This window comes from Microcebus murinus, chromosome 14 (genome assembly GCF_040939455.1).
Source record: "Microcebus murinus isolate Inina chromosome 14, M.murinus_Inina_mat1.0, whole genome shotgun sequence".
Taxonomy (NCBI): Eukaryota; Metazoa; Chordata; class Mammalia; order Primates; family Cheirogaleidae; genus Microcebus; species Microcebus murinus.
In genome coordinates, this window is record NC_134117.1 from 6,783,237 (window position 1) to 6,798,902 (window position 15,666).

Consider the following 15,666-nt stretch of genomic DNA (forward strand, 5'->3'; position numbering starts at 1 on the left):
GGGAGGTACTGGAAATAAAACCACATTTCTTCCTAGCGAATACTCTGTACTTCACACTTCTCAAACTAATTTTCTCTGCTCTTCCCTGTAGCTACTCCCGGTTCCCAAGGCATGTGTGTACCGGTGACACACCATTTGACTCTAGGTAGAACAAGGACATACACTTCAATGTAATCGCGTGGTATTTATTTTTAGATTCATCTCTTATGGTAAGTGAGGGATTCTGGTTTTCCATTTATAGTAGTGATCGAAAGTTTCTTTTAAAATACATTTATTTTTTAAAAAGTGAGTCGTCCATTGAAAGAAACATCAAGTGACAGGGCCAGTGGCACGTACCCAGATATGGTAAAAACTGGAATTGTTTTTTCCAGAATGACTGATGTTGGGGAAAACACTGCCAAATCCAAATGGGCTTGTGTCTATCAAACTGGCTGTCTGGAAACCATCAGATCACCCAGGAAGAAACAGCTAGCGGCGCCGTGTGTTCCCTGCAGTGGGACCAGCACCAAGTCTGCTGCACACGTACGGGTGACACCAAAGGTCACTCGAAGCCAGGGTCGCCGGGGCAACTCACATGGCTCCTGGCCTCAGGTGACTGCGCCAGCTCTGAGCCCCTGCACTAGATTCTACTGAACACTTTGTCCTTCTCAATGTGCTGTCCTGACACTGTAGGTCAGCCTTGGAACATTCAGCGTGCCAGCTGAGGGCCACGTCCACTTCTGCCACCGGGGCTCCGGGGCCACCTTACTAGAAAGTTCCTTGGAAATGGAACATGTCTTCCATATAGTTCATGTCACTTCCCTTCCATGCTTCCAGGGAAAATAAAATCTTGCGTGTGTGCGTGCACACACACACACACACACACACACACACAGAGCTAGACAGCAGGAATTCTTCCTTCTCAGAATAAGACTCTCAGGACCCCGTGAGATGGAACCGGAGGAATCTAGTCCCCGGAGGAGCGCTCTCATCCGGGGACCAGCAGCTGTGGCTCTGCCGCCTGCATGTGGCAGGGCCCCCGAGCCGGAGCCGTGCGTGAGCGTGGTGGCAGGCCGGGGCCGGCGCCGGGAGCAGCGATGCCTGTCTGGGCCAGCCTGCGGGCTCTGCAGACCGCGGTGCACTCGGGACCCCGGGGAGCTCACAGGTTTACTGCCGGTGAAGGGCAATAAGCGTGCGAGAAGGAGCAATTATTGCCAAATCATTTAGGATTTAAAAAATCACTGGCAAGAAGATGGAGGTCAAGAAGTGTGCTGTCAGGGGAAATAAAAACTCTACCTGTCAGGCCTGGGTTTCGCCTCCTTTCTGTCTGTCACATGGCGGAGGGCAGACGGAGACACAAACCGAAAGGTCAGACCCCCAGAACCCCGACAGCCAGAGGGAGGCGCCACAGTCCCCGAGGCAGGTTTCTGGTGTGGTTCCCAGAGCAGTCATTCATCCTCTCAAACCACCGTCCCTCTGCGATGCTCCACCACCCCTGGCCCCCGCCGGCCTGGGTGCCGGGAGAAAAGCCTCGTCTAACGGGAGCGACGGTTTGGGTGCAAACTGCCAGTGCCAAAGAGTCTCCACGTGTCGCGAAGGTTTTAGTTACCCCAGGACTCTGCCGAGAACAGCAGGGCTCAGTGCCCGCACTGCCGCTCCGAGGAGCACACGCCCCACAGCGAGAGGCCTTGAGACGGCATCTCGCTCCAGGATGAGCCCTGGACCTTTGGCCTTCGGGCCCCAAGGCACCCAGCTCCCTCAGACACCCGGAGACGGTGCACTGATAAGTGATTTCCACCACGGTCTGACACATCCATAAGGAATACCTACCTACACAGCAAAACTCAAAGACCACTTTTTAAAAAAAAAAAAAAAAAAAAAACCAAGAAATAGGCCGGGCGAGGTAGCTCACGCCTGCAATCCTAGCACTCTGGGAGGCCGAGGCAGGAGGATTGCTTGAGCCCAGGAGTTCGAGACCAGCCTGAGCAAGAGCAAGACCCTGTCTCTACTAAAAATAGAAAAAATTAGGCAGGCATGGTGGTGGTGTGCACCTCTAGTCCCAGCTACTCGGGAGGCTGAGGCAGGAGGATCGCTTGAGCCCAGGAGTTTGAGGTTGCTGTGAGCTAGGCTGATGCCACTGCACTCTAGCCCGAGGGGCAACAGAGCAAGACTCTGTCTCAAAAATAAATAAATAAATAAATAAATAAAATTTAAAAAAATAAAAAAGCAAGAAATAATGGTGTTCGTAAAGACATGAAAAAACGAACACCCATATACACAGCTGGTGAGGAAGGTGAATGGACACAGCCTTTCTGAAAGAGAAATACGCAGTATGTATCATGGCCCGTGGTACCCATGGTACCTCTAGGGTCCTGTAGATGCACAAGAGGATGGACACACAAGATTGTTCATCAGGGTTTTGTATAAGGGAACTTCGAAGCAACCTAATGTCCAATAATAGGGGAATAGTAAGAACATTCTAGTGGTCCGAAGGATAGAATACTATACCGTGACAATAGTTACTTTTATAAAAAAAAAAAAAAGTGCTTAAATAAAGCACAAAGGATACTGTTTCCAATAGAATATTAAGGTTTCCCCTTAATATTGGGGCTGATGGAATAATCAATGGGGTTTTTTTCTTGTATTTTTCTGAATTTTCCTATCTCCTTTAATGAGTTATTTCATAATCAGATAAAAAAATACTTCTGTTTTAAGAAGAAGAAAATAAAATCTATTTAAAAAGGCTCCGGGAAAGAACATCTCTTAAAGAAACCTAAGCCACGAGGTTTTATGGGCACCTATGACCAAGGCACATCACAGAGACAACTTCAGTGCTGGAAATTCCTAAAACGTCAATCAGTTTTGGACCCACTGCTGCAGGGCCAGGTGCCAGGTGTCAGGGGAAAGAGATTCCATTCCAACCAGGGCTGTGGGCGTCCCAAGCCACCCCTGGCCCTCCCTCGCTCAGTGCTGGAAGTCTGTTCCCAGCAGGAGCTGAGCAGGCTTAGCCTCAAACTGACACCCAGAGAAAACGTGCACAGCGGGCGGGGGGCACTCAGCCCCAGAGGTGGGCAGTAGGAGGGGACAGGCCCTTGGTGGAAATACCTGGGGGGGGCGAGGCCATGGGGGAAGTGACTGGCCCTGAGCGGCCCCACGTAGACACACACTCCACACCCACAGGCCTCCCCCAGGGCCACAGACTGTGCCCAGAGCCCCACCGTCAGGACTGAGGCCCTGAGAATCAGGGAACAAAGCGGCAGGGCACAGGCCATGGTTCATGCCAGCCCTCCTGGGAGAAGCCTACAAACTTCACCCCGTTTTCCTAGCCTGTCTGGAGGGCATGAGCCCATGAAAATCCCCGAGTCTTCTGCCTGCCCTCATCACCCCAGGTCTTGTCTAACGTTTTCAATAGTTGTTTTTTTTTTTTTGAGACAGAGACTCACTCTGCTGCCCTGGCTAGAGTGTCACGGCCTCAGCCTAGCTCACAGCAACCTCAGACTCCTGGGCTCAAGCGATCCTCCCGCCTCAGCCTCCCGAGTAGCCAGGACTACAGGCATGCACCACCATGCCCAGCTAACTTTTTCTATATATTTTTAGTTAGTCAATTAATTTTTTTCAATTTTTAGGTAGAGACAGGGTCTCAATCTTCCTTAGGCTGGTTTCGAACTCCTGACCTTGAGAGATCCACCCGCCTCGGCCTCCCAGAGTGCTAGGATCACAGGCGTGAGCCACTCCGCCCGGCCTCAATAGTGTGTATTCTGCCAACAATATAGTTTAATATTTTTCAAAATAGAAAATGATAATGTACTATAAATAGGTCTTTCAAACTTCATTTCTGGGAGCTCGGGGACTCGGGGCTGCTGCTGGCCATCGCTGAAGAACTGCGGGGGGGGGGGGGGCGCGCAGAAAGATGACGGTTTGGGTCCCAGCTGGAAAGACGACAGTTTGGGTCCCAGCTTCACTCCTCATCTGCAGAGGCAGAGTGGTCTCGGGTTCAGTGCAAGACTTTCCCATGACCACGCCCTTAAGGCTGTGGCTCTCCCCGGGGACATGTGGAGATGCCTAGGGACATTTTAGGTTTCACGACTTGGGAGGGGAGTAGGTGGAGACCAGGAAGCCTGCCGAGCAGCCTGCAACGCACAGGACAGTCCCCCGCCACAGAAAGATCGGGCCCCAAAACATCAGCAGTGCCAAGGTTGAGAGATCCTGTCTTAACCCCAAGATGGAAACGCAAGCACCTAGGATAGGGGCTGGAATAAGGATTTCATGAAATAAACTGGGGTATGCCTGGCACCGGGGGGACTCAGGGCATTCCAGGGCCGTCCTCTCCAAGCCTGGGGCTCCTCGCCTGTGAAATGGGCCCCTCCTGCAGTATCTGACTAAGCACTCTGGTTTGCACAGTCCCAATTTCCATGAAACCTTCACAATTTGCAACTGGTGGAACTCGTTACGATCACGAAGGACTGCTAAAACCTTCACATCATTCGGGCTTTCCTATGCAGCTATAAAACCACCTACTGATTTGGAAGCTTAAACCATGAGAATCAGGTATTTCTAGAAGTAACCTTTAAGGTGTGTTATTCTTTGCCTTAATGCTGAATCCTAGAAGGGGCCTGGTTGACTCTAAGAGGTTTAAATTTCCAATCTATTAGAGTAATACCAGCAATCTGTTATTTCTAGGCTATTGAGGAAAGGTTAAGATGAAAATTGGATTTGGGGAGCTATATCCATTCCGAGTGTGGGCTGAAAACCCCTCAGCACCAAGACGAAAGGCAGGTCTCAGGAAGACGCAGTTATCAAGGGAAATGACTGGTGATAACTTTATTGATTAAAGCAGCTTGAAAAATTTAAGGTTCGCCACAGCCTGGCACTTCAGCAGCAAGATAGCTCCTCACGGGCAGTTTTCATTAAAAATAAGGAGGCAGGAACAGAGAATTATTACCCTGTGCATAGGACGCAGTTCATCTGGAATGGCCTTATTTTGAAATATTGCTCTAACGTGTCTGCACATCCTGAGACTCAAGTAACATTAACAAACATTTTAAGAAAATGGCATGCAATTGCCACTCACCTGTCAAGGGGAGAGACAGAAATGTCAGCTGAGGGAAGAAGAGAAAATGACAGGGTGGGAGGTAAATAAGACACGATGCTGCCACACGTGCTCAGAGACGCCAGAGAAAGCAAGTCCAGGGCACAGAGCTTAGGGTGGCCGAGCCTCTAGCAGACATGGTGACCCGCCAGGAGTCCAGACCTCACTCTCTCCCAGACCCACTGCCGGCATCTGAAAATGAGAAACCCAGGTTAACCAGCGCCCCGAGAGGGCCCCAGCCCTACGTTGGGGTGTTGGTAGTGGCGTTTCTTCTTCAGAATGCGACAGATGCCGACTGTGCAAATAACTGACAAATGCCAAAGAGAAGGAACAGGGGAGGGGAATCACCCGATGTCAAACTATCCAAATATAACCAACGATGGACATTCAGTTCCTTCGGGACCTGCTCTCTAGGCAGTGGCAGGTTTTCTGGTTTGGGTTTTGGGTGGGGGAGGGGGTTGTTTGAGATGGCTCTGAGCACACTGCTTATATGATGTTAAGTACAGATTTTTAAAAACTCAGATTATGACATTAGCCTTTCTCCCTCTCTATAAGAAGTTATCCTAAGAATTTCTTCTCTCTTAAATTCAACCTAGGAGCAGGATATACACATATACATAGTTGTTCCTATTTTAAAAATGGAAAGATAAGCCATAATATCTATAAAAATGGCCACGTACGAGACAGGCAGAGACAGAACAGGAGGAAGAGGACACAAGTTAGAGTCCTTAAACATGTCTTGCTTTGTGGATTTCATCAGAGAAATGCAAATCCAAACTGCAGTGAGATATCATTTCAGGCCAGTTAAAATGGCATTTATCAAAAAAAAAAAAAAAAAAGAGGCCAGGCGTGGTGGCTCACGCCTGTAATCCTAGCACTCTGGGAGGCCGAGGCGGGCAGATTGCTCGAGGTTGGGAGTTCGAAACCATCCTGAGCGAGACCCCGTCTCTACTAAAAAAATAGAAAGAAATTAATTGACCAACTAAAAATATATATATACAAAAAATTAGCCAGGCGTGGTGGCGCATGCCTGTAGTCCCAGCTACTCGGGAGGCTGAGGCAGGAGGATCGCTTGAGCCCAGGAGTTTGAGGTTGCTGTGAGCTAGGCTGACGCCACGGCACTCACTCTAGCCAGGGCAACAAAAGTGAGACTCTGTCTCAAAAAAAAAAAAAAAAGAAAGAAAGAAAGAAAAAACAGGCAATAACAAACGCTGGCAAGGATGTGGAGAAAGGGGAACCCTCGTACACTGTTGGTAAGAATGTAAATTGGTGCAACCGCTATAGGGAGCAGTATGGAAGTTCCTCAAAAAGCTTAAAATAGAACTACCACATGATCCAGCAATCCCACTGCTGGGTATATATGCAAAGGAGGGGAATTCAGTATACCAAAAAAATATCTGCACTCCCATGTTTATTGCAGCACTATTCACAATAGCCAAGATTTGGAATCAACCTAAGTGTCCATCAACAGATGAATGGATAAAGAAATTGTGGTATGTATACACAATGGAATATTATACAGCTATAAAAAGAATGAAATCTTCCCATTTGCAACAACTTGGATAGAATTGAAGAACATTATGTTAAGTGAAATAAGCCAAGCCCAGAAAGGCAAATCTTGCCACATGTCCTCACTCATATGTGAGAACTAAATATTAAAAACAACTGATCTCATTGGAGACAGAGAGCAGAATGACAGTTACCAGAGGCTGGGAAGCACAGCAAGGAGGTGGAGATAAATTGGGGATGGCTAAGAGGTGCAAAAATATAGTTAGAAAGAATGAACAATATTTGCTAGCACAACAAAGTGACTACAACCAATAATAAGTTAGAGCATGCTTTAAAATAACTAAAAGAGTGGAATTGGAATATTCCTAACACAAAGAGGTGATGGGTACCCCAATTACCCTGATTTGATTAACTCATATCATATGCCTGCATCAAAACATCGCGTGTACCCTATAAAGATACACAACTAGTATGTCCCCATGATAATTAAATATAAAAAGAGTTATCAACTCGTGCTAAAATCAGGAGAATGATCAGAAAGAGGATGCTTACATAGTGTCAAAGTACTTTCCCACAAAGTACTTTCCCACTTATCAAAAGAGACAAAGAGCAACTTTCCAGTGGAGGACCCTGGCAGACGCCTCCTCAACTGATGATCAGAGTCAACATCACCAATTACGGGACAAAATGGTGCCACGTGCCTCTGACAGGGTGTGCCCAGAGGGGCACAGCATCGTTTCTGTGCGATTCCTGCCCAAAATGCATCATCTAAATTAAAGCATGAGTACTCTTAAAAAATGCCACGGTCATGAAAGACAAAGACAGACTGAGGCAATGTCTCAGAGTAAAGAACACAAGGAGCGTGACTGCTAGATGCAACGCGTCCCCAAAAAGCCATTAGTGGAATGAGAGAGGACGTGAGGATAGGCCTCTAGATTAGTTAACAGTCTAGCCCCAGTGTGGATTTTCTGATTTTATAATTGTTCCATGGTTGTGATGTAAGTGCCAACATTTGGGGAAGCTGGGTAAAGGGGACAGGGGAAGGGAATTCTTTGAACTATTTTTGCAGCTTTTTTGAGTGTGAAATTACTTCACAATTAAAAGCAGCTATTAGCTGATAAGTATTTAAGCTTAATGATGGGTACCTTGGGGTTCCTTGTGCTGCTCTTTCTACTTGCACAGATATTTGAACTGTTCCATGATGAACGGTTAAAAAGACAGGTTTAGGAAAGTACAACCACATGCAAGGTATAGACCTCATGTGGATTAGATTACACCAAATCAACAGTAAAAGAACATTTCTGAGAAAGCCAGGGAAATTTGGATATGAATTGGAAATTTAAATATGAATATGATAATACTAAAAAATTACTGTTGATTTTTTTAAGGTAATTTTTAAAAATTTATTGTGGGCCGGGTGCGGTGGCTCACGTCTGTAATCCTAGCACTCTGGGAAGCCAAGGCAGGCGGATCACTTGAGCTCAGAAGTTTGAAACCACCCTGAACAAGAGCGAGACCCCATCTCTACTAAAAATTGAAAGAAAAAAATTAATTGGTCAACTAAAATATATAAAAAAAATTAGCTGGGAATGGTGGCACATGCCTGTAGTCCCAACTACTCGGGAGGCTGAGGCAGTAGGATCGCCTGAGCCCAGGAGTTTGAGGTTGCTGTGAGCTAGGCTGACACCATGACATTCTAGCCCAGGCAACAGAGTGAGACTCTGTTTTTAAATAAATAAATAAATAAATAAATGTACTGTGTTAATATATACATTACACAAAATTTACCACTGTAACCATTTTAATGTGTTCAATTCACTGGCATTAAGCACATTCACAATGTTGTGCAGCCATCACCACTATCTAGTTCCAGAATACTTTTATCCCCCCAAAAGGAGACCTCATACCCATGAAGCAGGACTCCCCTTTTCCCTGTGTCCCAGCCCTGGCAACCACTAATCTGCTTTCTGTCTCTGTGGACTTGCCCATTCTAGTTCATCCACGTCGCAGCACTTGTCAGAGCTTCGCTTGGTTTTTGGGGGGCGGGGAACAAAGATTTGTTCTGTTGCCCAGGCTAGAGTGCAGTGCTATCACATAGCTCATTGCAACCTCAAACTCCTGGGCTCAAACAATCCTCCTGCCTCAGCCTCCTGAGTGTCATAGCCGGGACCACAGGGGTGAGCCACTACGCCCTGCTATCCTTTCTTATTGTAGCATGCCTTTCAAAACATATGGTCATTCTAGAACATAATTGCAATGCATTAGAACCCCTAGTGGCCAAAAAGCACATAAAAAGATGCTCAACATCATCATCTGTTAGGAAATGCAAACCATACCTACTAAGATGTTCATATAATAATAATAATAAAAACCCTAGAAAATAACAAGTATTTGCAAGGATGTGGAGAAATTAGAAAATTTCAGAGGTGGGCAGCTATGGATGAAATAATAACTGTTTTTTTTTTCTTTTTAGAATCTAGAAGTTTGGAAGGCAGTCTGTCCCCAAAATAGTCATAATATAAAGGTAGCCTATTGTTGTAATCTTGCTGTTATGTTGTCTTTCCAAAAGAATTTTTTTTTTAAGACAGAGTCTCGCTTTGTTGCCCAGGCTAGAGTGGGTGCCGTAGCATCAGCCTAGCTCACAGCAACCTCAAACTCCTGGGCTCAAGTGATCCTTCTGTCTCAGCCTCCCGAGTAGCTGGGACTACAGGCATGCGCCACCATGCCTGGCTAATTTTTTCTATATATATTAGTTGGCCAATTAATTTCTTTCTATTTATAGTAGAGACGGGGTCTCGCTCTTGCTCAGGCTGGTTTTGAATTCCTGACCTCCGCCTCGGCCTCCCAGAGTGCTAGGATTACAGGCGTGAACCACCACGCCCGGCCTCAAGAGAATATTTTTAATACACTGATAGGACTTATCAATTCTTATCCTTCCAGAAAAGATGCAAAAGGTCACTTAGAAAAAGCCACAGGCATTTCTGTTTCTCGCTCTCACACTGAAACTAATGTAACAGGCCGAAAGCACTCAGTGGACCTCCTCTGGTCCCGTGGGGCGCCCCACAGGCTGCCTGCGCCCCGGAACCCACAGGCTGCCGGCACAGGCTCGCCTGGCGAGGCCCAGACCTACCTGGTGGGCTTCCACCCCAATGGCTTGCAGGGCGGCCTGGAAAAACTCGGGAGACGGCTTCCCCACCACCTCGGCTTTGATGCCACAGGCGTACTGGGAAGAGAGAGGAGGACACGGTGTGGGTTTGGGATCAAGGAACAGGTGTGTGCCCGACCCAGGGAAGACTGGCCCACAGGTGCCCAAGGGCCAGGCGCTGTGTTCTGAGAAACGCCCCTCCTTAGCAAGGGCCTCGTGACTCCACAATGGGCTGCCGGGGACGCGTGGCACCCACTGCCGGGACCCTGCCACCCACTGCAAGGCCAAGAGCTGGCACAGCCAAGGCCTGCCAAGGGCCAGGAGGCCAGTGCCCGTCCGCTTGCTCAGTGGCACTTCCATTCTCTTGCCCCTCCCCCAACCCCGGCTCCACCACAGGCCCTCCTGGGAGAGAGGGGTTCAGGGCTCCCTCTGCCATCTACCCCTCCAGCCCCCCGCGTGCAGGCAGGCAGGAGCCACCGCAGTTGTGAGGATGGGAAGTGACACGAGGCCCTGGCTGGGGCAGCTGACGGGACGTGGGTCAGAGTGGACCACGGGGGAGCCCCATCTGAGGGCCTGGCACGGAGGGCCTTGGATGCTGAAGGGGACATCAGGAAGGAGTCCAGTTAGGACACATCGAACTTGAGGTGCTGCACATGGCCGGGGCAGGGGAGAGGCCGGGGGGGGGGGGGGTCCGCACAGGTGCAGGGGAGAGGCGGGGGGGGGGGGTCCGCACAGGTGCAGGGGAGAGGCGGGGAGGGTGCCCGCACAGGTGCAGGGGAGAGGCGGGGGGGTGTCCGCACAGGTACAGGGGAGAGGCGGGGGGTGTGTCCACACAGGTGCAGGGGAGAGGCGGGGGGGGGGTCTGCACAGGTGCAGAGGCTGTGAGCCGACAGGAGAGCGGCAGAGAGCACATGGGGAGAGCGGGGGTCAGCACGGGCAGTGAGGGCTGGGCCACCAGAGGAGAGGGCGGGAGGGCAGGGCAGAGTGACAGCGACGGCAGGTGAGGGGCCCAGCGCTGGGGGAACCCCAAGTAGGAGCCAACTGAGAAACACAGAAGCCCTTCACACGCTGAGCACCCCTCTTCTCCAGAAAGACCGGAAACATCCCAGGCGCCCTGAGATGCGAAGAGGGCTCGGAACAGAACCAGGACAAGTGACAAGTACCTCGAGCGCCTTCATATAGGCCCCGACGTCCAGCACCAGGCCAGAGGTCTCCTTGTAATAGCGTCTGGAAGAGAGCAGAAGGGACACGGGGCTGAGCCAGGGCGCAGGGTCAGCCCGGACGCCTGCTGGGAGGGACGGACGGAGGCCAGCGCGACGGGGACGTGGGGCACAGTGGCCCGGCAGCTCCGGGGACACCACGGTCCCTTCAGTCAGAACAGGCCCCTGCTGCCAGCCTCGCGGGGCCCCCTGCCATGACTAACCGGGGCCCCGGGGCAGATGGCTGCAGTTGCCCACACAGAGAAAGACAAGCGACCCGTGTTCTGGGAAGGGACAGCAGGTCCGCAGAGCATGTGGCGGACCCCTAACTGCTAATAATTAACCCCGCCTGCTGCCTGAAGAAGAGAACCGCATTAGTTCCACTGCACCCGGCCCATCCCCTGTCCGCCGGGGTCAGGCGCGGGCGGCCTCTCAGGCGCCAGAGGCTTTTACGAGAAGACCGAATCCTTCCCGCCCGGCTCTGGGGAGCTCTCCGTCCTCCAGACGGCCCGCTGCCCTCGTGAGTGTGCGCGCTGGCTCGGCGGCTCGCTGCGCCCCAGCCGCCCCCGCCTGGGCCACCCCACGCCCGGGTCACACGAGCCTCCGGGCACCCACACGCGGGGCGGCAAGCCCAGCTCTCTCCACGGGAGGGGAGAGGGTGGTTCGGCCTGTGCCACTCTGGAGACAGGCTCCGTCGGAGCCCAAGAATATAAAGACAGGGAGCTGGCGCTCAGAATTACTAAAACGTCCCGTCGCCCGTCACATCACTTTCCCTCCTCCTCCTGCCGTGCCCTTCGGTATTGGGGGACACTGGAAAGCACGTGTGCAGAGGACAAGAGGGGAGGACAGAGAAGCATCTGACTTCAGCCTTCAAATCCTCTCTCTGCCTTCTGATGACTTTGGGTTGCTTGATCCCCTTGGGCCTCAGTTTCCTAATCTGTAAAATGGGCAAAACAAACAACAAACCACACCTCTCTCACGGACTGCTGTGAAGCTTGAACAAAACAATGTACGCAAAGCTCTTGACATGATGCCTAGCACGCAGAAACTGCTCAAAAAAGATTAATAACTGCTTCCCCGGGCTGAGATATAGGCAAGAAAGTAAGAGCTGGGGGAAGAAAAACAAGCACAGGTCTTTCCAACTCGGGCTGCTGAGCTGCGGCGTTGTGTGTCCATCTGAAGTGTGTTAGGACTGAGTTCCCTGGGAGCCGCCCCGGGGCTGCGCCCTTCCTCCAGCTCTGCCACTCCTGGGGACCCTGCTGTCCCCTCCTCCCCTCCTCCCCCACCCCATGCCTTGAATGCCTTCCCAGCTGCTCAGCCACTTGCCCCCTGCATTCCCTGCGACCCCCAGTGGCTTCCCAGCTGGGCTGCAGAGCCTCAGCCAAACCCTGGCCTTGCAAGGCCTGTGTCCCTGCCAGGTCCCTGCCACTGGCCCCATCGGGGGCTCTGGAGCCTGGAGTCCGTCTGTCGAAGGAACGGGCATCCCCCATGGTGACAGGACTCGAGAGTCCCTCAGTGAACTCCAGGCCTGTCCCTCAGCCTCTGAGCTCTGTGCTCTGGGCCACACCACAAGGACACAGGCCGGCTGGGACACTGCACATCCTCACAGAGTGACCGACTCCAAAACACGGGCTTAGACATCACTAATTTCATGTCTTAAATCCAGAATCCACACCTATATCTTGCATTTGTATAGACTCAGGAAAGCGTTTGCTTTTACTTTTCCCACTTCAACCGGAAGCTACTCTGGAATGGTGATTTCCTTACGGGCCGGAGTTTAAAGAGAACGGGAACCGAAATGCGGCACAGTTTGGCCAAGAGGGCAAGGGAGACGCCAGGTCCTGAGGCCTGCACTGGTCAGTCGCCCGGGGACATGAACAGACGGCTGTCCCACAGGCCCTTTGCAGGACTCAGGGACACTCCCAGACCCAGGCTGCTCCCCAGGACTCACAGTCTAGGGGGGAAGCTGACAAGCCCACAAACGCACACGGGTGACGACAGCGGAAGCCCGTGCTCTGCAGCACGCTGCCTGCTAGGGCGAGGGGCGTGCTGGGGACAGAGGACAGGGGACAGGAGAGGTGTCCCACGGCAGGAAAGACAAAGCTGAGACCTGAAGGGTGAGGGCTCGCCCAGCCACTAGGAAGGGGAGTGGGAGCATCCAGGCGCAGGGAGCCCCTCGGAATCACCGGGAGCTTCCCGCTGAGGACACGGGGGCCACGCCGCCCTGGCAGGGCCTCCCACCGGCCCCCCAGGGGCCACGACCCTCATCTCCTGGGGCCCGCTTGAGTGAGGGGAGGAGGGAAGGCACGAGGGGAGCCCGGGACGCGGGACAGGAGACGGAAGCACATACCCTGCACAGGAAATGCTTACCCAGAAACAGAAGGAGAACTAAAACACCACACCACCGTGTTGCAGCAGGTACAGCTCTGTTTGGAGCTGAGGATTCTGGGAGCCGCTGGGCCCAGACTCCCTCCCTCGGCTGCCGGGGCTGCTGGGGACGGAGGCCGGGTGGGCCCAGATGCACGCCTCCTGCCATCACTGGGGATCCGCCCGAGGAGACCCGCGGGCCGTCTGCCGCCCCCCGCCCCCCGGGGTCTCTTCTAAAGTGAAAGAGACCCGGACTCTCTTGTTGAAGTTCAATCCGGGATGGGAGGAGAAAACTAAACGTGCAACTTAAGACACGGGACAAAAACCTCGCCTCTGCTGTGCCGGCCTTCAGGGTTCAAAGACAACACTGACTTCCAGAAATCAAAATTAGAAACTTCAGCATTTCTTTTTTTTCAACTGAATCTGGGCTTGTTTTTACAGCGCCCAGAATATTCTTCTTTGTTTCTTACTCATTCGGGAAAAGACAAAGGCACCTGGAGGCCAACTGTCCGCTGAAAACGTTTTTTTTTTTTTTTTTTAGAGATAAAGGAAATACAGCCACATACTCGGGTTTCTCTTCAGATCGTAAACGCAAGCACCGGGCTTTAAACCTAAAGGCCCGGGTTAGTCCTACACGCTGGAGGCGTGTTCGTCCTGTGTTGCTGGCGTGTCACCGCCAGGCGGCCGGGCGGGACCTGCACGGCCCGGCCACTGCGGGCGAGCTGGGGCGCCGGGGGGACGGGGCCGCCGGGAGGAGGAGTGGGACCCGGGTTTATGCTTTATTCTTCGGCCGCTTCCGATCACTCAGCACAGCCTCCCTTCGAAATGACCACTTGACCTTTCCCAGAAGAGCCATTAACCTCCCTGGGTCTGCCGCGTAAACAGCTTGATTTTCTGAGGGCGGCATGACAGCAGGAATCACAAAGCCAATTCCCACTCTCGGTCCAAACAGATGCCACATGTAAATCACTCCGTTTCCAGGAAGGGACACTCTGCCCTGGCGCCTCCGCCCGCCGCTCCTGCCGCTCAGCCGCACCGCTCGGCACGCACCCTGCTCCGGTGGAGGACGGGCCTTCAGCGGTGGCCGCCCCCAGCTGATGACAGCACGGTGACAGCACGGTGACAGCGGCTCTTCTCGGGTTCCTGGGCTGGCCTGAGAAGCTGTGACTCAGCCCGAAAGCTGTCAGTCCCTTTCTCTGGTTTCTAAACACACAGAACCCCCGTGAGCTGCAGACCCCACTAATCTTTTCTTTTTAAACAAACCCTTGCCAACTATTGAACTTGCTGCGGTATTACGAAGCTGAATGCAACTGATTCCAGTTTTTAAATTTCTCAACAGCATACTTATATCGACTCTTACCCATAATCTGGAATAGCGACTTTTAATAATTATGAGACAATATTAAAGAAAAGGGTTTTCCCATGAATGAGTTATAACTGAGCTTCTTTTTTTTTTTGAGACAGTCTCGCTTTGTTGCCCAGGCTAGAGTGAGTGCTGTGGCGTCAGCCTAGCTCACAGCAACGTCAAACTCCTGGACTCAAGCAATCCTGCTGCCTCAGCCTCCCGAGTAGCTGGGACTACAGGCATGCGCCACCATGCCCGGCTAATTTTTTCTATATATTTTTAGTTGGCCAATTAATTTCTTTCTACCTTTTGGTAGAGACAGGGTCTCGCTCTTGCTCAGGCTGGTTTCGAACTCCTGACCTCGAGCAATCTGCCCGCCTCGGCCTCCCAGAGTGCTAGGATTACAGGCGTGAGCCACCGCGCCTGGCCTGAGCTTCTTAATGATGCTTATTCTCTAGTGAAGGGTTGGTAACCGGTAACTCAAACGCCTGAAGGGCCGAGCCCAGGGGAATGGGTTACGCAGGCCACGTTCCATGGTTTGCTCCAAAGCAGTGACCTAAATTGCAGATGGTTATAATTTTAAAAGGGGACTGCAATGGTTAATTTTCCATGTCAACTTGGCTCGGCCGCAGTACCCAGATATGTGGTCAAACGTCATTCTGGATGTTTCTGTGAAGGTGTTTTCTGGGGAGATTAACATTTAAATTGGTGGACTGTGAGCAAAGCAGGTTACCCTCCATACAGTGTGTGGGCCTTGTCCAGGCAGTGGAAGGCTCTAGTAGAATAAACCCTGACCGCCCCGAGCAAGAAGGAATCCCCCAGTAGAAAGTCTTAGGGTTCAATTGCAACCTTCCCTGAGTCTCCAGCCTACCAGCCCCACCCTACAGATTTCAGACTTACCAAGCCTCCACAATCAATCCCTCTTTATATACACCCACATCCTGTGGGTTCCTGTTTCTCTGGAAAATCCTGACTAAAACGGGACACAATTTATTTGTGTGATAAACATACCAGAAATTTTTAGCTCCTAAAA

The 15,666-nt window shown here is 51.5% G+C and overlaps 1 protein-coding gene across 1 annotated transcript in view; it reads right to left on the minus strand.

The window, feature by feature from the left end:
- LHPP (phospholysine phosphohistidine inorganic pyrophosphate phosphatase) overlaps positions 1–15,666 on the minus strand; it is a 104,547-nt gene that overhangs the window by 67,427 nt on the left and 21,454 nt on the right. Inside the window, exons 4-5 of the mRNA XM_012781346.2 lie at positions 10,886–10,949; positions 9,708–9,800 (exon numbers count right to left, since the gene is read on the minus strand). Coding sequence (XP_012636800.1) covers positions 9,708–9,800; positions 10,886–10,949 — 157 coding nt within the window. The remainder of the gene's footprint in view (positions 1–9,707; positions 9,801–10,885; positions 10,950–15,666) is intronic.